The sequence below is a fragment of the Neomonachus schauinslandi genome, chromosome 2 (genome assembly GCF_002201575.2).
Source record: "Neomonachus schauinslandi chromosome 2, ASM220157v2, whole genome shotgun sequence".
NCBI lineage: Eukaryota > Metazoa > Chordata > Mammalia > Carnivora > Phocidae > Neomonachus > Neomonachus schauinslandi.
This window is the reverse complement of record NC_058404.1, coordinates 158,658,583-158,680,524: the sequence shown is the minus strand read 5'-3', so window position 1 is coordinate 158,680,524 and position 21,942 is coordinate 158,658,583. Positions and strand designations below refer to the sequence as shown.

The 21,942-nt window shown below is 39.4% G+C and overlaps 1 protein-coding gene across 1 annotated transcript; it reads left to right on the top strand.

Moving 5' to 3' along the window:
• The first annotated feature begins 272 nt into the window (after positions 1–272).
• On the top strand, positions 273–19,962 carry REST (RE1 silencing transcription factor). The gene is given in 6 exon segments (XM_044912716.1): positions 273–349; positions 2,696–3,602; positions 10,521–10,604; positions 17,210–17,637; positions 17,639–18,292; positions 18,380–19,962. Coding segments are annotated over 5 exon segments (3,009 nt in total). The 5' UTR covers positions 273–349; positions 2,696–2,704; the 3' UTR covers positions 19,325–19,962.
• The last annotated feature ends 1,980 nt before the right edge of the window (positions 19,963–21,942 follow it).

The window sequence follows — 21,942 nt, the reverse complement described above, 5'->3', positions numbered from 1 at the left end:
CGGCGGCGGCGGCGGCGGCGGCGCGGGCTGGGTGTGCGGCGCAGCCTCCTGTGCTGGAATGTGCGGCTCCCGCGAGCTCGCGGCGCAGCAGCAGAGCAAGCGCCGCCGAGGCCCCGGGCCACAAACCCCGGCGGCGGCGGCGGCGGCGGCCGGGACGACGGGGCGAGAGCCGGCGGCCTGAGCACTCTCTGCACTCCCACTCCTGGGCCTTCGCGGGCCTCGACGTCCCCAGCGCCCAACTTTTCCATCCTCCCCCACCCCTCCCCCCGAAACTCCAGCAACAAAGAAAAGTAGTCGGAGAAGGAGCGGCGACGCCGTGTCTCCCGCCCCTCCTCGCCTAGGAAGGCCGGTAAGCGCGGCGCAGGACTGGGGGCTCGGTCGGGGTGGGGGAGGGCCGGCCGGGCGGCGGCGGCAGTGGCAGGGGGAGGGCGCGGAAGGACGCGAAGCGAGGCGCTGTCCAGGGCTGATTTGCAGATACTGTGGCTCCGGCGGCGGCCGCAGCGCGGGGCGGAGGCGGGCGGCCGAGCGGGATCGGGTTACACCGGCGCGGCCCGGGGGCTGGGCCGGGGGCGTCCTTGGGGAGCGGCTTGGAGCCAGGACCCCCTCCCCAGTCGAGGTCGGGCCGCCGCCTCCGCGCGGGCCCGGGCGCCCTTCGAGTCGGGTCCTGAGGAGCGGAGCTGCTTGTGGCCCTGGTCCTGAAACTACCTCCCCGTCCTCCTGCTTCCAGATCCCGCCGCAGCCCCTCGTCGGCCCGCGGCCCTCGCGTCCCCCTCCCTCTCCGGCCTCTCCCTGTCGCCGGAAGGCGCCGTTGAGTGCGGCCGGGCGGGTTGAGTCAGCCCCGCGGCCCGGGCGGTTCCTCCAATGGGGCTGGACAGCGATTTCTGCTCTCGGGCCGCCCCGCCGCCGCGGCCCTCCGCACCCGGCCACCTCGGCGCCCTAGCTGGCGGGGCCCGGGCGCGCGTCTCGCGGGGCGCCGTGGGGGAGTGAGTTCGCAAACTTCCGGGGCGCAGGGGAGGCGGCCGGCGCGCGTGGGGGCCCCCTCCGGCGCTAGGGGCCCGACGCCTCCGGAGGGCGCCCGCGGAGCCTCCCGGGCCCTCTGCGGAGGGTGAGCCCAGGGGCGGTGAGAGGAGCCGGGACGCCGGCAACGCGGTAACTTTCCTTCCTCTTCCCAGACTCGGGCCCGCGGACCGGGGAGGGGGCAGCCCTGGATGGGGAAGACTTGGTCTGGCCCAACGGCGCCCCGAGTTTGCCCACCTTGCTTTTTCTTAGTGCTGGGGAACTCAGGAAAAGCTTCAGGACGAGTGTTGGGGCAACTCCCGCGAGTTGGTGTGGAAATGTGTGCAGTGAGCGGGCCCAGCCGAGAGGAAGCGAGAGCGCCCGAGTTTGCAAAGAGCTGCTTTGTGTTTGGTATTTTGAGAAAATGGCCGAATGCCTATTTCAGTCAGGAATGCCGCCGCCGAGGCAGGCGCTGGTGGGCAGCCGCACATAGGAATTCGTGCAACACGTTGGGTTTCGGGCTGTGCATAGACGGCCTTCCTGACAAACGTGAAAATTCCTTTAGGGACGGTAGTTAGGGTTGGGGGGTATTAGAAAAGTCGATGTTTGGGTAAATTGCCGAGTAGCCTGGGCTGTTAAGCCCTGGGACAGCTATGGCCCTCAGTTTGTTTTCTGTGATGGCATTTGATTCCAACTTTTGGTACATTATAACTCAGTCGGTTTGTGTTTATGCACCTGGGTGAAACGGACTGCTTTTTGTGTTTGGGGTTTGATTTGATTTTTTGAGTGCTTGCCACTTATTTTGCTTCTTCTAATTTGCAAGACAGCGCTCAGTTTGAGAATAGCACCGTTTAGATTGGAAAGTAACGTGCTTAAGGCGACTTTAAAAGCCCAACATGTTTTCAAGAAGGTGATCTTGTAATGGCTTCCACTAAGCAAGTAGGCCAAGTCAAGCACAATGCAAGAAAGTCGCTGATTGTCGGGTTAAGTTGTACGATTATTAGCGGTTTTGAAAATTTCTTTATTTTCATTTGTGAAGTTTTGAATACATGGAGCTTCCTTTTTTTACAGAAAAGGTCCGATTTTTTTTTTTTTCTTTTAAACAGGTCGAGTCATTAAAAAAAAAAAATAAACTGGTACTTTTTCACAGTAGTTTATTCTTCTGGAGTTAGTTGAGTGCATATGAAATTCAGTTCGGTTGACCAATTACTACGGGCTTCTACTTTCCAGACATGTTTGTACGTAACAAATGCACAGTATGGTTTTGGAGTTCTCCATTTTCTGACCAGTAAACTGTTGAAGGGGGGAATTGGGAGAACAGCAATTTACTATTAATGTGTTGAATCGAAAAATAATTTTAATTAACATTAAAAATGAAGTTACTTTTTTTTCCCACCAAAAAAATTAAAAGTGCTTGAGGGAAGACATGCCAGTGGTAGGCCTAGTTGATGGATGAGTTATGTCATAGAATTGATAGAATTTTTTGTAGGGATAATAGAAATTTTTTTGGTGAGTGCAGTGAAGAAAATCTGGTAGTACAAAAATATTTCAAAGCTTAATTTTAGCAATTAACAAAGCTCATTGAATTTAAAGATTATATTTGAAAAGAATTTTTTAGGTTATGAAGAATTACAGCACTGTTTTGGATGTTGTGTTTAAACTGGTACTTTTTGCATTTTTTGTCTTATTTTGAATTTAGAATACAGTCATGGCCACCCAGGTAATGGGGCAGTCTTCTGGAGGAGGAGGCCTGTTCACGGGCAGTGGCAACATTGGCATGGCCTTGCCTAACGACATGTATGACTTGCATGACCTCTCCAAAGCTGAATTGGCTGCGCCTCAGCTTATCATGTTGGCAAATGTGGCCTTAACTGGGGAAGTAAGTGGCAGCTGCTGTGATTACCTGGTTGGTGAAGAAAGACAGATGGCAGAATTGATGCCTGTTGGAGATAACAACTTTTCAGATAGTGATGGAGAAGGACTTGAGGAGTCCCCTGAAATAAAAGGTGAACCCAGTGGACTGGAAAACATGGAACTGGAAAGTTTGGAACTCAGTGTTGTAGAACCACAGCCTGTGTTTGAGGTCTCAGCTACTGCCCCAGAAATTTACAGCTCCAGTAAAGATCTTCCCCCTGAGACACCTGGAGCAGAGGACAAATGCAAGAACTTGAAGAGCAAACCTTTTCGCTGTAAGCCATGCCAGTATGAAGCCGAATCTGAAGAACAGTTTGTGCATCACATCAGAGTTCATAGTGCCAAGAAATTTTTTGTGGAAGAAAGTGCAGAGAAGCAAGCAAAAGCCAGAGAATCTGGGTCTTCCACTGCAGAGGAGGGAGATTTCTCCAAGGGCCCCATTCGCTGTGACCGCTGTGGCTATAATACCAATCGATACGATCACTATACTGCTCACCTGAAACACCACACCAGAGCTGGGGATAATGAGCGAGTCTACAAGTGTATCATTTGCACATACACCACAGTAAGCGAATATCACTGGAGGAAACACTTGAGAAACCATTTTCCAAGGAAAGTATACACATGTGGAAAATGCAACTATTTTTCAGACAGAAAAAATAATTATGTTCAACATGTTCGAACTCATACAGGTAAGAGTACCTTGAGTCCCTAAGTTCAGCTCACTTTTGATAGTTAATTCAGTAGGCAGTTAAAGTAGTACTGAAGAAAGGGGATTCTGGGGTCAAGTTCTGGTTCCATTATTTGCTGTCTTTGTGACCTTGGATAAGTCATTTAACCTCTTTGTGCTTCAGTTTCTCTCTCCATGGGGGTTAATACCTATATGGGATTGGAGGATAAGTGAAGAACACTTATTTCAAAGAATGGCCAAGACAAATATTATCCATGTTCTTGTTAAAATTTGTATTCTAACAACTTGGGATAGATATTTAGCTAAATTGGACTACCTTTTTTTTTTGGAAGATGTATTTAGTTGATAGTGACTACATCTAAGATGCAGTATAGTTTCCCAAAGGAATTGAGGACTTAGGCAAAAAGGAAAACTCAATGATTAACCTTTGCATAGATCCATTTCACAGAAGCCTTAAACTTTTAAAAAAATTTGTCTTGGTATTGAGTTCCTAAGTGGAACAACTTAACCTTGTCTCCGAAACATAGAAATGTGAAAAGTTAGTTTTTAAAAGATTGGTGGGATTACCACACTTGAAATCATTTTCCTGAGAAAGCAAACACGTGGAAAACGCAGCTATTTTTCAGACAAAAAATAATGTCCTTCAGCATGTTTGAACTCATACAGGTAAGAGAATGTTTCTAGTATGTAAGTATACTCTATCAAAAAAATGGAACAATGTTAAAAATATGAAAAATTTCAAACATCTCAAATACCAACATGTACCCATTACCTATATTCATTAGTTAATGATATTTTATCACATTTGGCAATTTTTTTGGTAAATATCAGCTTTATTGAGATACAGTCTATTACCACAGAATTCATCTGCTTAAAGTTAAGATTCACTGGTTTTGGTATATTCACAAAGGTTGTGTAACTGTCACCACAATCAGTTTTTAGGACATCTTCAACCCCAAAAGAAACCCTATTAGTGGTTGCTCCCCATTTCTCCTCAGCACCCGTTAATCATTCAGTTTTTTTATTTTAAGTAAGCTTTAGGCCCATTATGGGGCTAGAACTCACGACCCTGAGACCCAAGAGTTGCATGCACCACTGAACTGACTGAGCCAGCCAGGAGCCCCAAGGAGTCTGATTTTTTAAGGAAATGTTTGCAACTTATTGGTAGTTTTCTCATGTTACATTTTTCTGCTAAGAATTGGTATCTTTGAGGACTGATTAGTGGTCTGAAGAAAATGGTTAGGGTAATCTAGTACAGTAGTCTGGATCACAAGTAAAAAGGGGTTGTAGGATGCTGTTTGCATAAGATCCCTTTTGCAAGCGTTGTCACTCTGTAGGACTGAACCCCACCGGTAAAGTAGGGCACCGTGGGGAGGGCAATCAGTAGTGCTTTACTGATGTGATAGACTTAATAAAACTTGAAGGTGAAATTCAATTATAAGAAAGATGTCAGGGCACCTGGGTGGCTCAGTCAGTTGAGCCCCTGACTTGATTTCAGCTCAGGTCACAATCTCTGCTGGTGGGATCAAGCCCTGCTTGGGCAGAGTCCGTTTGTCCCTCTCCCTCTGTCCTCCTGTCCCCCCCCCACTCCCTTCGTGTGGGCGTGCGTGCATGCGCGCTCTCTCTCAAACTCAGAAAAAAAAAAGAGGAAGAAAAGATGTCTGCAGTAAGATTTCTAAGCTCCAGGAGAATGCTCCAGTATTATATATATGGCTTTAAAATCTAGTCAAGTAAAAAAGTTTGTAAATCCTTTGGAATTTGTTGTAATCTGTGATTGTCTCCATGCTTTGAAACCATTTTAGTTTCAAAAGTCTAGAAGTTCAAGCATTACAAAATTACATGGCATAGGAAGTCAAGTTACTTAGAAATCCTACCCCATTAATCACTTAATAGTTTGAATTAAACAGACTAAACTAATCTCATGTAGAATATCTTAAAATAAATCCTAGCCACTATATATACTTAAGCCATAATTACTTCATATTCATTTAACAGTTCTTTGAAAACCTTGGGGATTAGTTTAGATTGGCTGTGATCTGTAGAGCTTTCAGGTAGTAGCCATGGCATAACTTTTATCTGTACACTTCGATGAATTGTTTTAATTAAGTATAATAGATGACTTTTACAAATATATGTACTCATAACCACCATGCAAGTCAATATAGAGAATATGACCAGCACCCCAGTGCTTTTGTCTTAATACATTTTGATTTTTTTTGTCAGTTGTATTTTGATAATTCATGTTTCCCAAAACTAAAAATGTTTTCAACTGTAAATCTAAATTTGTCAAGAGTATTTCTAGAACCAAAAAGAAAATGGAGAGAACTAGAAAACCTTTTTAGTATTTTGTGTGTATTTCCAATTTTTTTTTTTTTGTATTTCCAATTTTCTTATGTAAAGTGTTTTCATTTTGTTTTGTTTTAAACAAGATCTCTTGGGGTGCCTGGGTGGCTCAGTCGGTGAAACCTCTGACTCGACTCTCAATTTGGGCTCAGGTCATGATCTCAGGGTCCTGGAATGGAGCCCTGCATAGATGCTCCGTGCTCAGAGGGGGAGTCTGCTTCTCTCCCATTTCCTCTACCCCTACCCCTGCTTGCGGGTGCGTGTGCTCTTACTCTCTCTAAAATAAATAAGTCTTTAAAAAACAAACAAACACACACACACACCACAGTGGGGGAAAAAAACTAAGAACTCTTGGCCATTTAAAAATTTTTTTGTAGAGTGATTTATTTTATTTTTATTTTTTTTAGAGTAGTTTATTTTAATTGCAGTTTAGGTGACTGATTTTTTTTTTTTTTTTTTTTTTAAAGATTTTATTTATTTATTTGAGAGAGAGAGAAAGCATGAGGTGGGGAGGGTCAGAGGGAGAAGCAGACTCCTCGCCGAGCAAGGAGCCCGATGCGGGACTCGATCCCGGGACTCCAGGATCATGACCTGAGCCGAAGGCAGTCGCTCAACCGACTGAGCCACCCAGGTGCCCTAGGTGACTGATTTTTAATGGGTATATTTTTTATGCGTTAACTGTACCATCCATAAGTTTTTCTCCCCATTAATTTAAGGTTGATATTTTCACAGTAAGCTAACATGGGTTATATGTATCTCATTTCACATTTTAGTCCCTCCCCCCCAGTTTAGTGTTAAACTTGTGTGGTCTTAATACTTTTTGAAAATAATTTTTTTCTTCCTAATGTTATCTTTGTCATTTTTTATTTTTGGTAAGCTTTTTAAAACAATTTGGTAGTGCATACATTGGGAGGATAATATTTGAATGTTGTAAATTCTGAGTATCTCTGGTGATAAATACATGGTTCTGAAAATTGTGTTTATAGAAACATAAATTCATTTAATGCTGAAGAGTAGAGATAAGTAATAGAATCACTTCTCATTTAAGTACCCTAGTTTTCACATTCACTTAATGGGTTTCTTCTGTTCTTTGAGTGGCCAGTGTTGGGTACTTCTGTGCTAATCTGCAGAACAATCTATTGAGGAACTAAGTTATAATAGCCCACGTTTACTGAGAGGAAACCCTGAAGTGATGTGTCCAAGGTCATACATATACAACTAAGAGTCAAAGTTCAGTTCTCTTTTTATGGGTAATTACCATGGTGTTGGGCTGAGGATTACTTTCATTTGAGTCTTCAATCAAAAGATTTTTAGTTTTGTGGGTTTGATATTTAACCAGTTCACAAATTCTGGGCACCTGGGTGGCTCAGTTGGTTAAGCATATGCCTTTGGCCCGGGTCATGATCCCAGGTTCATGGGATCGGTTCCCTGCTCAGCAGAGAGTTGGCTTCTCCCTCTCCCTCTGTCCCTCCCCCTGCTTGTTCCCTCCCTCTCTCTCTCTCAAATAAAAAAAAATCTTTAAAAAAAAAAAAAGTTCACAAATTCTAAAGGATGACATTTTTGCCACTATGTGTGACTGAAAATTCACTAAGTTTTCTAGAGTATTTATGCCTGTTTTGTAGAATTGCACAGATAGAAGCAATCTTTTAGAAAGAATCCTTAATGTTTATCTATAATGGTATTTGATTTTTCTTCCATTAACTTTTCTTTCTGTGACAGCTTAATTGAGATACATTTTACATACCATACAATTCACTGTGGATTGGCTCATTCTAGACATTTCACATAAATAGAATCATACAGTAATATATGGTCCTTTGTGACTGCCTTCTTTCACTTAGCATAATGTTTTCAAGGTTCCTCCATGTCCTATGTACAGTACTTGTTTTCCTTTTGTTGCCAAAAATAATCTCTTGTAGGGATATAGCACATTTTGTTTATCCATTCATCAGAATATTTGGATTGTTTTCCATTTTTTTGGCTATTGTGAATAATTCTTTGAACATTCGTATGCAAGTTTGTGTGAACACATGTTTTTATTTCTCTTGGATATATACAGTTGACCCTTGAACAATGCGGGGATTAGCGGTGGTCGAAATCTGCACATACCTTTTGACTCCCCCAAAACTTAATCACTAATAGCCTACTGTTGACCAGATACCTTACCAATAACATAACTGATTAACACATTTTATATGTTGTATGTATTATATACTGTATTCTTTTTTTTTTAAGATTTTATTTATTTGACAGAGAGACACAGTGAGAGAGGGAACAGAAGCAGAGGGAGAAGCAGGCCCCCCGCCAAGCAGGGAGCCCGATGTGGGGCTCAATCCCAGGACCCTGGGATCATGACCTGAGCCGAAGGCAGATGCTTAACGACTCAGCCACCCAGGCGCCCCTATATACTGTATTCTTAAGCTAGAAAAAAGAAAATGAAGAAAATCCATGAGGGGGCACCTTGGGTGGCTCAGTCGGTTAAGCATTTGACTTGATTTCGGTAGAGGTTCTGATCTCAGGCCCAAGGGTTCTACACTCTGCCGGGAGGCTGCTTGGCATTCTCTCCCTCTGCCCTGCTCATTCTCGCTTTCAAATAAATAAATAAATAAATAAATGTTTTTATTTTTATTTATTTATTTATTTTTTAAAAAGATTTTATTTATTATTTGACAGAGAGAGAATGAGAGAGAGCACATGAGAGGGGGGAGGGTCAGAGGGAGAAGCAGACTCCCCGCCGAGCAGGGAGCCCGATGCGGGACTCGATCCCAGGACTCCAGGATCATGACCTAAGCTGAAGGCAGTCGCTTAACCTACTGAGCCACCCAGGCGCCCTAAATGTTTTTAAAAGAAGAAAAAAATCCATGAGGAAGAGAAAATAAATTTACAGAACTGTATTGTGTTTATTGAAGAAAAAAAAAAAAAAAAGCATGTATAAAGGGACCTACACAGTTGAAACCCATGTTGTTCAAGGGTCAACTGTTCATACCTAGGAGTGGAATTGCTAGGCCATGTGGTAACTATGTTTAGTCATTTGAGGAACTGCTAAACTATTGTCCAAAGTGGCTGCACGATTTTACAGTTTCACATTGTATGAGTGTTCCAATTTTTCCATATTCTCACCAATACTCTTTAACATCTGTCCTTTTGATTATAGCCATCCTCATGGATGTGAAGTCTTCATCTCATTGTGGTTTTGATATGCATTTCCGTCGTGGGTAAAGATATTGTGAATCTTTTCATGTGCTTATCTGTCACATGTATATTTATAGGAATACATTCAACATTTTTTAAGCTAAAATTCTTCCAGGTTGAAGTAGGAATTCTTTTGGTGTGACCTATTTATAGCTAATCTATAGCTACCAACTAATAACAGCTGTACAGGTACTAGGAACACATTTCCTACTCATTACAGTATTCTTCCTCTTTTTTCACTTTTTTTCTTTTCCTTGTCCATTTTACTAGACACATCTGTTACTATAACTTACTGTATAGGCAAAATAATAACTGGTATTTATTGAGGGCTTTACTATGTGCCAGGCACAATGTCACATGTTCTGTATTACCTTAAATTTAAATTCTCACAATTCTAGGAAGTGAAGGCGCTTTTACTTTTACTGAGGAAACTTGCCCAAGGTTGTAATTATTATCTTGTGGCCAAAGACAGATGAAAACAAATTACAAATTGTCAAGCTTTTTTTTTAATAGCCAAGCTTTTTAAAAAAAACCTGTTTTGTGGTTGACAAACCATACCCCAAAAATATACATTTCCTGCCGTTATTATCCTCTCATCTTCAGTTGCTGTCAGTCCTAATGGCTTTATGAGCATCATTTGCCTTAACCAGTATTGATCTATTTCATGAAAGGGCTATTACTTGAAATTTTTGGCTTAAGCATCCCCACTCAAGTTTTCTTGCTTTTAAGCTAACAATTTCAAATGATAGATTTATCCTTCACAAGAATAAAAAATTCCAAGTGACAGCATGAGAAAATTTGGGTAGATTTTTTTCCTAAGGGTAATTCTAATTAAAAAAGAAAAAAAGGATGCTCCTTGATAACTTATCAAGATAATTATTTAGTTCTTAATATTTAATGTGATAGTATGTAGCATTACTGTGAAAATTAAAAGGGCTATGAGAATTCAGAAAGCCAGTGATCTTTTTTTTTTTTTTTTAAAGATTTTATTTATTTATTTGACAGAGATAGCGAGAGCAGGAACACAAGCAGGGGTCGTGGGAGAGGGAGAAGCAGGCTTCCTGCCGAGCAGGGAGCCCGATGTGGGACTCCATCCCAGGACCCTGGGATCATGACCTGAGCCGAAGGCAGACGCTTAACAACTGAGCCACCCAGGCACCCACCAGTGATCTTTTTTGTCAGCAAAGCTGAAATGTAGTTACGTGAATTCTGAATTAAATCATTTACATGTCTAACACCTGATAAAAAATTGACCATTTTGCCAGGAATAGGAAAAGAATCCTTATCAAAAAATGCTCAGTACTGAGTATTATGTATATTGTTAGTGAGAATTGTATTTCCCTTATTTTATCATAATTAAACCCTAATCATTATATTTTTGCAGGGGAACGCCCATATAAATGTGAACTTTGTCCTTACTCAAGTTCTCAGAAGACTCATCTAACTAGACATATGCGTACTCATTCAGGTTGGTAAGAAATGGTAACCCTTCTATGATTTTTAGTAAACAATACTTATCAGTATAAGGAAGTTCTTCTAGACCTGGAACTGGGTCATTATTTATGATTTATTTATTTATTTAAAAATCAATTTATGATTTATTTTTAACATAATTTAGAAGTTAGAGTTAAAAATCAGTGTCGTATTCATGTGGCGCTGTATCTAAATGTAGGCTCTTAATGAGGAATCCATAGGTGGAACTCTTGAAACTGAATATAAATGTATGCATGCACTGTTTCTGGGTGGAAGGTCCATAATTTTCATCAGATCTTAAAGTTCTATGACTAATAAAACTTGAAATACTGTTATAGACCAACACTGGTTTGTACGTTTTGAGCAACCCCTTACCTTCTCACCCTCTCCCCGACTCCCAACACAATATAACACCAAGTTTCATAGTGTTGGTTTCCAGGTTACAGAGATTCCTTCTTAACTTCTCAGGTCCTGAAATGTGGGTTTGTCCTCTTTTGAGAGCTGATAGGGCTTCTGTGGACTGATTTACAAAAGCCAAACTTTAAAGAATAATAGATAATCCAGGATCTCAATTTATTAACCTATAATAGATAAAATCCAGGGCTAGAAATGCACTCCAGTGAGTGAAATAATTGTGATCATTAGCCAGAATTGGTCCCCATTATCAAGGTAGGTAGATGGCAGAGTTAAAAAGTAAATATAGCATAGGTGGTCTTGAAAGGATAATTCATTTTGGCTACAATTGACACTTGACCCTTGGTGAACCACCACAACTGATCAGAATACTCCTTACAAATTTGGAATATATACTCCTGTAGGGAAACTATGGCAAAATCTTGGTGTTAACAGAAGTCTATGTAGACTCATCTATCTTACGTTAATTAATTGCCTGAAATTTGTGTAGTCTGCTTGTGTATCCACTAGCCATGTGGTTATTAAGCTTGTGAAATGTAATTTGAAAAGTATAAAATACATAGCAGAATTCAAACAACATATATAAAAGCACGTAAAACACCTATTTTGGGGTGCCTGGCTGGCTCAGTTGGAGGAGCATGTGATTCTTGATCTCGGGGTCATGAGTTAGAGCCCCATTTTGGGGGTAGAGATGACTTAAATAAAACTTAAAATTTTTTTTTAAAGTATTGATTACATGTTGACATGACATTAGTTATATTGGGTTAAATAAGTAGTAAAATTTAATTTTACCTGTTTTTTTGTAAATGTGACTACCAGAAAATTTAAAATTACATATTGCTTGCATTTTATTTCTATTGGATATCACTGTTTTGAGTCAGTGATTGAGTAACATTTGATTATAGTACAGATTCTGATTTGAGCAGCTATGAAGGGGTCACATAATATGTTTGCTAGCTTTTCTTCACCCTAAAGCTTGTCATTTTAATATACTTTGAGTGTTCTTTCTAATATCTCCTAAGCTATTGAGTTGAGTCACTTAACCAGAAACCTGAGTTTATTGCTTAGGTACTTCCTGGTTTCATTTTCTGAGGGTAATTTGGATGCTCTCTCAGGCTTTGTTGAGGGTAGGCATCGTGTTCTATTGATAGTTGTGTTCTAGTCCTTAAAACATTTAAGAGTTTTATGTGAGTTAACTAATTTTAGTTCTTTATAATTAACTGTCCAATAATGTATAAGTTCTATTGCTGTCCCCATTTTACCAATGGGGAAACTAAACTAGGCATTGAAGAAATGTGGCCATTTTTCCTGTAGAATGTCCCCCTTTCTGGATTTGTCTTACTTGCTTTCTTACGGTGTCATTTGGTTTTTCCTCTGTCCCTGTGCCTTGTATTACTTGTACACTGGAAATTAAATATGAATGCTTGAATTCTACTTAATGTGTCCCATTTGAAGTCCTATCTGGTTGACCCACTATTAGTGTTGCTGGGTTACTGGATTAGAATGATGACATACTTGTATCTTTTTCATTGAATGGATAATACTTTTGTCACTGTTTAAGTGTCTGTGGTGTTTTACACCAGTCAGTAACTTCTGCTTGAATAATTTTGTGTTTGCTAACTGTTGTCTTTTGAATCTTTTTGCTGTATTAAAAGATGATATTCAGTACTGTTATAGTACAGCAAGTATTTTAAAAGTCTCTTAATGAGTAGTAGCTACTATTTTTAAAGATTTTCTTTTTTTTTTAAAGATTTTATTTATTTGAGAGAGTGAGAATGAGAGAGAGAGAGAGCACATGAGAGGGGGGGAACGGTCAGAGGGAGAAGCAGACTCCCTGCTGAACAGGGAGCCCAATGCGGGACTCATCCCGGGACTCCAGGATCATGACCAGAGCTGAAGGCAGTTGCTTAATCAACTGAGCCACCCAGGCGCCCCATAAAGATTTTATTTTTCTAAATAATCTCTACACCCAGTGTGGGTCTTAAACTCACAACCCCAAGATCAAGAGTCACATGCCCTATTGACTGAACCAGCCAGGCACCCCAATAGTAGCTACTATTTATTATATGCCAGGTACTGAGAAATTGGGATTTGTTATCTCTAATCTTAGTAGTCCTTAAATACTTAATCCTAGTTTATGGATTAGGACACAGATTTAGGATAAATGCTTTTATTGTGGTTAATTGTCATTCCTTTAAATCAGAAGAGCTGGGATTTAGCTTAAACTCACCCCTCCAATTTTCAGTTATTAGCATGGTTAAAACAAAATTATGGCTCAGAAAGTGGCTCAAGAAGCTATCGCATAGGGCACCTGGGTGGCTCAGTTGGTTAAGCAACTGCCTTTGGCTCAGACCATGATCCTGGAGTCCCGGGATCGAGTCCCACATCGGGCTCCCTGCTCGGCAGGGAGTCTGCTTCTCCCTCTGACCCTCCTCCCTCTCATGCTCTCTGTCTCTCATTCTCTCTCTTGCAAATAGATAAAATCTTAAAAAAAAAAAAAAAAGAAGCTATAGCATAACGAAATTGGAACCACAGAGTATGGAGAGAGCAGAGACATGTCTTTTATTGGGTGCCAATAGTTTGAGTTGCAAACAGGAAGCAAACATGGTTAGTTTGTTTTGTGTATGAGTGTGCAATTATTTACAGAAGATCTTATGTTTTAATACTTTTAATCGAAGTTATTGATAGCACTTGTAAGTAAAGTGAGGCTAAATTAGGTCAAATTGGATCAGTGAGGCTAAATTAGGTCAAATTGGATCGGTAGTCTTTTTGAATGGGTTGCATGGAGTGAATATCTTGGGTGCCTTCTCTGTGGTCTGGAGTCTGATCTTTAAGGTCCCCAGGGGCTTGTTTGTTCCTGGTTCATGTGAGTGTATTTTAGAGAAGAAAAGTATGTGCTCATTCTCTTATTTTTGGAAGAGATTAGGCTCTGTGGAGTTGATACATTTTAGCTTAACTGACAGATTCGTTTATAAAGCAACAGGACAATGGTTATTTACTTAGAGCATTTCCAACCATAGGGTGGGGTTTTTTTTAGGCCAAATTAGGAAGGGATCAGAATGTTGATGAGGTGAAAAATTGACACCCTAAACTAATCTAACCTTATCTGGTATTATTCTCCCATTTTATTGGTGTTTCTCCCTAATGGTATTAAAGTATCCTTCACCTGGCTGACATTATCCACAGCTCTCCCTTTCTTATTCTCAATGGAGATGCTACCATTTCATCCTGGATGAAATATTTTGTTCTAGATGAAATACATCCAGTTTGTATTTGCTGTTAATGATAATATTTTATATAATGGCTAGTTCCCCATTCTGCTTGCATAGGAATTCATTTTGAATATTTTTCCACAATGAGTGTAATGGATGCTTTTGTTAAAGGAGATTAACAACTTGCCATTCTGCCTCATTTATTACTCTTTTTAAGATGGAAAAGTATTTTTTTCAACCCTAAGTTTATTTTCCTTTCACCAAGTATTTGATAATTATTATGGAGGCACTATTTTAATGGCTGGGCTTATTTGAAAGACGTTATGGTTTGAGAGTCTTCATGAATTCTAGAATAAGTTTTCTTCCCTGTGTCTTTGCTATTTTATTTCTCATTTTAGTATGTCATGTCAAATTGAATTTACTATGCAGTTTGGGCTTTTTTTGTTCAGTAAACGTTTTTATTGAAGTATAGTTGATACACAATCTTACATTAGTTTCAGGTGTATAGAATAAATTTTTAAACAGTATTCTATTGAGGTTCAATTTACACACAGGAAAATGCATACACGTATCTGAAGCACACAGGTCAGTGACTTCACATGGTTTCTCCTGTTTGACTGCCCCCTAGAGGAAGACCTGAAACATTTTTACACCCTCAGAAAAGTTCCCTCCTTACCCTTTCCAGTCTACCCCCAACCGAGAGTCTGACTTCTATCAAAAAGAGTATTACGACATTCTTCTGTAAGATGTTTTTGACATTCATCCCATGCTGCTTTATAAGAACTTTGTGGTTTTTTGCTAAGTAGTAATCAATTGTATGCCCCATTACACTTTAAAAAGTCCCCTTGCTGTTCTTTCTGCATTCTTCTTGATAAAAACATGTAAAGTGTGTAAAAATCTTTGCTCTTTTGAATTTGCTATATACTTTTAAGTTAATTTGGGAAGAATAAAATAGACATCTGACATGTTTATAAAGATGAAAAACATAAATACTAGAATTGGAAAAGAATTAAAATCTGATAAAAGGCAAAAAATATATATTTAACTAGATACTAATAACCTGTATAGTTTTAATGCCTAGATCTAATACATAAGATTTAAAGGCAAGAAAATAAAATTGAGGGGGGGAAATGAATGGAGCAAGTAAATTTTGCCATCAAAATTTAAATAGATTTTTATGAACTCCCATTCTCTGACCATTTCATAGGTGGAGGCTTGCACTTTGATTGATGCTTGCTGTGTAAATACGCGCATTTATTAGGGGTTATACAATGGCAATATTTCCATTGTAATTCTTTTATTAGCACAAATATTTTCTTAAAGAGATAAACTTCATTCATCAGCTACTTGTTTACTCAGGTAGGGTTTAAAATGGAAAGGCAAAATGAATCTTGCCTTTTGTTTACCCATACTAAAAGTACCTGTTCCAAAAGTGATGATTTATAGGGAATGTATATGGACTGCTTGGCTCTCTGTTCCATGCTAAGTGCTTTGTATGGATTAAATTATTTATACCTCATAACACGTAAAAGTATTTTTACAGGTAAAGAAATTGAGCTTTAGAGAATTTTCAGTACCTTACTCAGGATCTCACATTGAGTTGGAGAAGAGCCCATATTTGATCCCCCAGATAGTTCTTAATCATTATGCCACCTATTTTTTCCCCATTCTGTGTCTATATATGTTAAGCAAATGTTTGTCTCCACTGAGGTAATTCACTAGAGAAGACAAGATAGAGGCATTACTCTATTTGTGAATCTGTTAGTAGTCTAACGTGGAAAAGAGTTGTCCAGTTAGCTACATAACCAATCTAACCAATCTGATACACCTGAATAAGTTGTTTCTGCGATTATTTTATCATCAGACATTTTCTAATCATGTAAAGCTTACCATGGTTTTACTTAATGTCTGAGACATTTGCTTTATGAAAAAATTAGATTTGATATGAATTTGAGAATGTTTCAGAGATGAATTTTCATAAATGTCAATTTCCATTTTTCTACTATGCATTCCATTGGACCAGTGGGGTATGGATACCATTTGGTAATATTTACTAGAGTGTGATCTAGATGGGTATGTATTCAGGTAGAATGCGTTAATCTTGTACCTTTAATTTGGGGGTGGGGGTGGTTTTGGTTTTGTATGTACCTATGATCTGTGATCATGACTTTGTTCGATTATTTTACATACCATATCTATTTGTATGCCCTTTCTTATCTATGTTGTTTCTATACCCATTTGTTAAAAGAAGGTAGGGAAAAATCAAAAAGTTTCTGGCTTTGCTATATTTTTGCTTTAAAATAGCAATTCTGGCATTGGATGAGTTTTTCTGAGTGAAGCTGACTCTACTCCTGCTAGGATGGACAAAAGGGTTAAATTTAAAGAAAAGGCCTTTTGTTCCCTGAGGCTAAAACTTTTACAACTTCTACATCTAAGGTCTGAGAGTATAACCTGGAGTGTAAGATATTTCTTTTGAAGTCTCAAGATTTATCTTAAAAATGTATGGGAATTACATATTCTACTCCATTGTCATTTGTTTTAACTAAACATAAAACATTTAAAATTATCTTTTCTCAAAAAAATAAAATAATAAAATAAAATTATTTTTTCTCTTTGAGTGCCCTTGCCCCAAAATTCACATCTAGAGCCCAACCAACTTTGCCAGTAATTGTCGTGTACTTCTTGATGATTCATTGTTCTCTTACAGTGTTTGAGAGCTCTAGCTTGATGAACTTTTTAGGAGAGGATGGTTAAATGAGGTCATTGTTCCTCCATTTGGTATGAGAGTCATTGTCAAGGGGTAGAGAAAAGATCTACAAATAAATATGGTAAATGTAAAGTGCATGATACAGTCTTTTCAATGAATAGCTTGTGTGTGTGTTTGTTTTAACATATCCAATTCCTTATATTTTAATATAAGCTTGATTTCATTTCTTAATCTATGTTCTCTCTAACATCTCTTGTTTACCTTCAGGTGAGAAGCCATTTAAATGTGATCAGTGCAGTTACGTGGCCTCTAATCAACATGAAGTAACCCGCCATGCGAGACAGGTTCATAATGGGCCTAAACCTCTTAACTGTCCACATTGTGACTACAAAACAGCAGATAGAAGTAACTTCAAAAAACATGTAGAGCTACATGTTAATCCACGGCAGTTCAATTGCCCTGTATGCGACTATGCAGCTTCCAAGAAGTGTAATCTGCAGTATCACTTCAAATCCAAGCATCCTACTTGTCCTAATAAAACAATGGATGTCTCAAAAGTGAAACTAAAGAAAACCAAAAAGCGAGAGGCTGACCTGCCTGATAACAATATTACCAATGAAAAAAAAGAAACAGAACAGACAAAAATAAAGGGGGATGTGGCTGGAAAGAAGAATGAGAGGTCTGTAAAAGTGGAGAAAAAAAGATAATGTTTCAAAAGAGAAAAAGTCTTGTAGTAATGCTTCAACTCAAGTGACTACCAGAACTCGCAAATCCGCAATGGAAACTAAAGAAATGGATGTGCATACAGGAAATAATTCAGAAACAACCTGTAAAACCAAGAAAAGCAAAAGGAGGATGGAAGCTGAAGCCCATTCCTTAAAAGATCCTGTTAATGATGAGGAACCTATGACAAAAAAGAAAAAGAAGGCAGAAAGCAAATCCAAAAATAGTCAGGAAGTGCCAAAAGCTGATAGCAAAGTAGAGGAGACTAAAAAGCAAAATACTTGCACGAAAAAAAGTACAAAGAAGAAAAGTCTGAAAAATAAGTCAAGTAAAAAAGGCAGCAAGCCTGCTCAAAAGGAGCCTGCTCAGAAGGGGCCTGTTCAGATGGAGCCTTCTCCTCCCAGGGGGCCTGGTCAAATGGAGTCTTCTCCTTCCAAGGGGCCTTCTCAGATGGAGCCCTCTCCTTCCAAGGGGCCTTCTCAGATGGAGCCCTCTCCTTCCAAGGGGCCTTCTCAGATGGAGCCCTCTCCTTCCAAGGGGCCTTCTCAGATGGAGCCTTCCCCTTCCAAGGGGCCTTCTCATTTGGAGCCTTCTCCCAGGGGGCCTGCTCAGATGGAGCCACCCCCTGCCATGGAGTCTGCTCAGATGGATGTTGGTCAGATGGAGCCTCCTCCTCCAATGGAGTCTGCTCAGTTAGGGCCTGCTCAGACAGAGCCACCTCCTCCCATGGGGCCCGCTCAGCTGGAGGTTGATCAGATGGAGCCTCCTCCTCCCACAGAGCCTCCTCTTCACATGGAACCAAGTCCCAAAAAGTCTCCTCGAAAAGATAAAAAGGAAAAGTCCAACACGCAGAGTGAAATGGCATGGAAGGAGCAAGTCCTTATTGAAGTTGGCTTAGTGCCTGTCAAAGATAGCCAACTTCTGAAGGAAAGTGCAGGTGCACAGGATCTCTCACCACCATCAACACCACCGCCAAAGGAAAACTTAAAAGAAGAGGAGTCAAAAGACCAAAAATTATTCACTGAAGGCGAAGGAAGCAAAGAAGGCCCTCTTCAAAAAGTAGAAGAGGCAGAGAAGAGTCTAGCTGGTCTTGCTGCTATTATCAAGGAATCTGCCAATATTTCATCCTCTGAACAAAACTTGACTATGCCAGAGGGTGAAATTTTAGATGTTAAGTGTCAGGCTGACACTGTGCTTTGTGAAATGGAAATGGACACTGATGAGAACAAAACAGAGAATCCCCCTGGCAAAGACCCAGCAGTTGAAGAACCAGTTTCACCAGTGCTCCTTCCCCTACCAATAGAAAACCACGAAGCAGTGTCCAAAACTGCTGTGACATCACCTCCTGTCATTGTAGCAGTAAATGAGTCTCAGGAAATGGATGAAGATGAAGGCATCCACAGTCATGATGGAAGTGATCTAAGTGACAACATGTCAGAGGGTAGTGATGACTCTGGATTGAATGGGGCCCGGCCAGTTCCACAAGAAACCAACAGGAAAAATGCAAAGGAAGCCTTGGCAGTCAAAGTGGCTGAGGGAGATTTTGTTTGTATCTTCTGTGATCGCTCTTTTAGAAAGGAAAAAGATTACAGCAAGCACCTCAATCGCCATTTGGTTAATGTATACTTCCTTGAAAAAGCAGCTAAAGGGCAGGAGTAATTAAACTTAGGATAAGGCTTCAGTTCTTAGTTTATAAGATCTATTACATTTAATATTCATTTATAGTTGTAGACAACCTTTTATTTTTTAAATTGCTTTAATTAGTGTCCGATGTTGATTTTTAAGTGGCACTCTTTTCCTTAGGTCTCTATACCTATTGATGGATAAATTTTAGCAAATCCAAGGAAGTTAGTGTACTGAACCAGCAGACACCTAAATCTGTTAGCTTATACATTTAATTGAAATGAGAAGGCCAAGGTGGTATTGTAGCATTCTGTTGCTTTGTCTGGCTGTAACTTGTCACTTTTCTTGCCATGTCTGTCTTCTTGTTTCACATTAGTTTTTTTCTTAGTTCTTTGTTTAGTTCTATAAAAATTGGCATACTTAAATAGCAAATTACTTGAAGAATTTGCCTGCTTTATATAAAGTTAGCACTTTAAAATTTTTTTAGAGATGAGAAGAGACATTTAAATTGAAGAAAAATTCTCCCAACAGTGGACATTGTATCAGTCCAGGTATTTACTTCCTGAGTTTTGATCAATATTTCTTATTTGTTTATGTTAATCGTCATTATGATTTTGGTGTGGTTTTTTTTGTTTTGTTTTTTCGTGGTTTTTTTTGGTGCTTTAATGGCTTAAGATGTTGCACATTGTTGTTTTTTTTTTTTAACCTATGCAGTTCAATTTTTTTCTAGAAATAGTATTTGTTGAACAGTAACACTTTATACATATATATGCATGTTTATTTTGTCCTCTTTGGAGGGATGCTTTTTAGTCTTGTTTGCAAAAGGGCAGTTTTCTTTTCCTTTGCTGCAATTGTCTTTTTTGCAGAATATTATTAGTGTTTGCAAATTTGTGAGCAAATGAAACATGCAGGTTCAATCCATTGATTCTGAATTTCACATCTTATATCTATGCCGAATCTGTATTTCACATAAGTTATTTATTTTAAAAGGATATAGTGAGTTCACAGCTCTCATTTTGACCTTTACAATAAATAAACCACTAGGCTCTATATTAAATGGGTTTTTATCTCAGATACCAACCATAAGTAAAAATTTTTGGCTTGTTTTAGTATAACTACTTCCTAGATGTACAGTGTTAAGTCATATATATCTTTGAGGAAGACCTTTTTCCATAGATGGTTGGTGTCCATATGGCTACTCAGCTGAATAACGAACTGTAAGTGATATTTGGAAACTGCAAACCTGGAATTAGGAGACATAATTACTCCTTCAAGTTATACAGAATTATCAGTTGTGAGATTCCAAAGCCATAGCAATTTTACAGCAAACTAGGTTGAGAGAGGTAGTATGAGGGCTGGTAGACCAGCTGCTACTTACTTTCTATGAATACAATGAAAAAGGCAGGTGAAACTTAAGTACAGTCCAGATTTTAAAAAATCACACTTTCTCAGGGATCTCCACAAACTAGTGGGTGTCCTGGCTGTCCCTGTGACAGCCTCTTTCTACAGGTGAGGCCTCAAATGAATTGCAGCTATCCTGGTGTTCCTGTGGGGGCACTTTGTATTAAGAAAGAGTGTACTTCTAAAACTTTCTTGGTAGGTACTTTGGCCAGTTGCCAAAGAATATGAAAGAATCCAACGGGATTTTCCTTGCTGATAGCAGTTAATTCATTTCAGTCAAAGTATGATCCCAGTAGGGAATCTTGGACAATTCTGATCCTCCCATGTTCTGTTCTGAAATAACCACTTTATATTTCATTTATTTTCTTTTATCTGGTGATCTCTTTGAGGCAGGTATCAGAGTTTGGCAATGCAACATGAAAGATTAGGAAAAGCATTGATGAAGTGTGGGTGGAAAACTTGTTAAAAATCTGAGAGTGAAGTTTGAGTTAAAAGACATTTGAACTTGGAATTGACTGGGAGGCCAAAGATTTAAAGAAGAGAAGATTCTCTCAAGACATGAGGAGTAAGTTGTGTGTTAATGGTGTATGTTTTGTGTGCATGAATGGGAATTTATAAATGATGTTGAATTCTAGATGAATTCACGGCTCCGACAATCATTGTCAACAGAAGATCAAGCTGCAAATATTTATGTTTTAAAACTTAAATTATAAAGCTAGTTAAATCTTTCTAACAACTACTTTTAATGTTCATGGGTACATTTTATGTAAGTTACCTTTTACATTCTATATGAAAACACTCATGTTAAGTACAGATTGGAGATTGGGAATCAGTTTGGGGAAGAGGTTTTGTGGATTCTTTCATGCTACAAAAGAAAAAAATTAGACTTCTGGGGAATTGGACTAATTTTCTTAATCTAGTTTTAAGACTAGAATGCTAAAAACAAAATATGAAGGAAATTAAAACCCCTTATTATTAAATTGATCTGTGAAAACATTGTTACTGGAAATTGAGTGGGACTTGAGGCCTTTCTTCCAGAAAACAAGGACTTGATTTTCAGGCCTATATTAGGTTCTGAACCTTAATGCCATGTATTGTACTTGTTAAAAATTGTTTCAGTGAAAAATATATTAGTAATTTGAACTTCTGGTTTAGTTGGGAGTTCTTCCATTTGAAAAATGTGATATTTGCATGGAACTGTTTGAATCTTTGTTTTCTCAGTTTCCCCTCCACTGGATAGAATTGAAACTAGA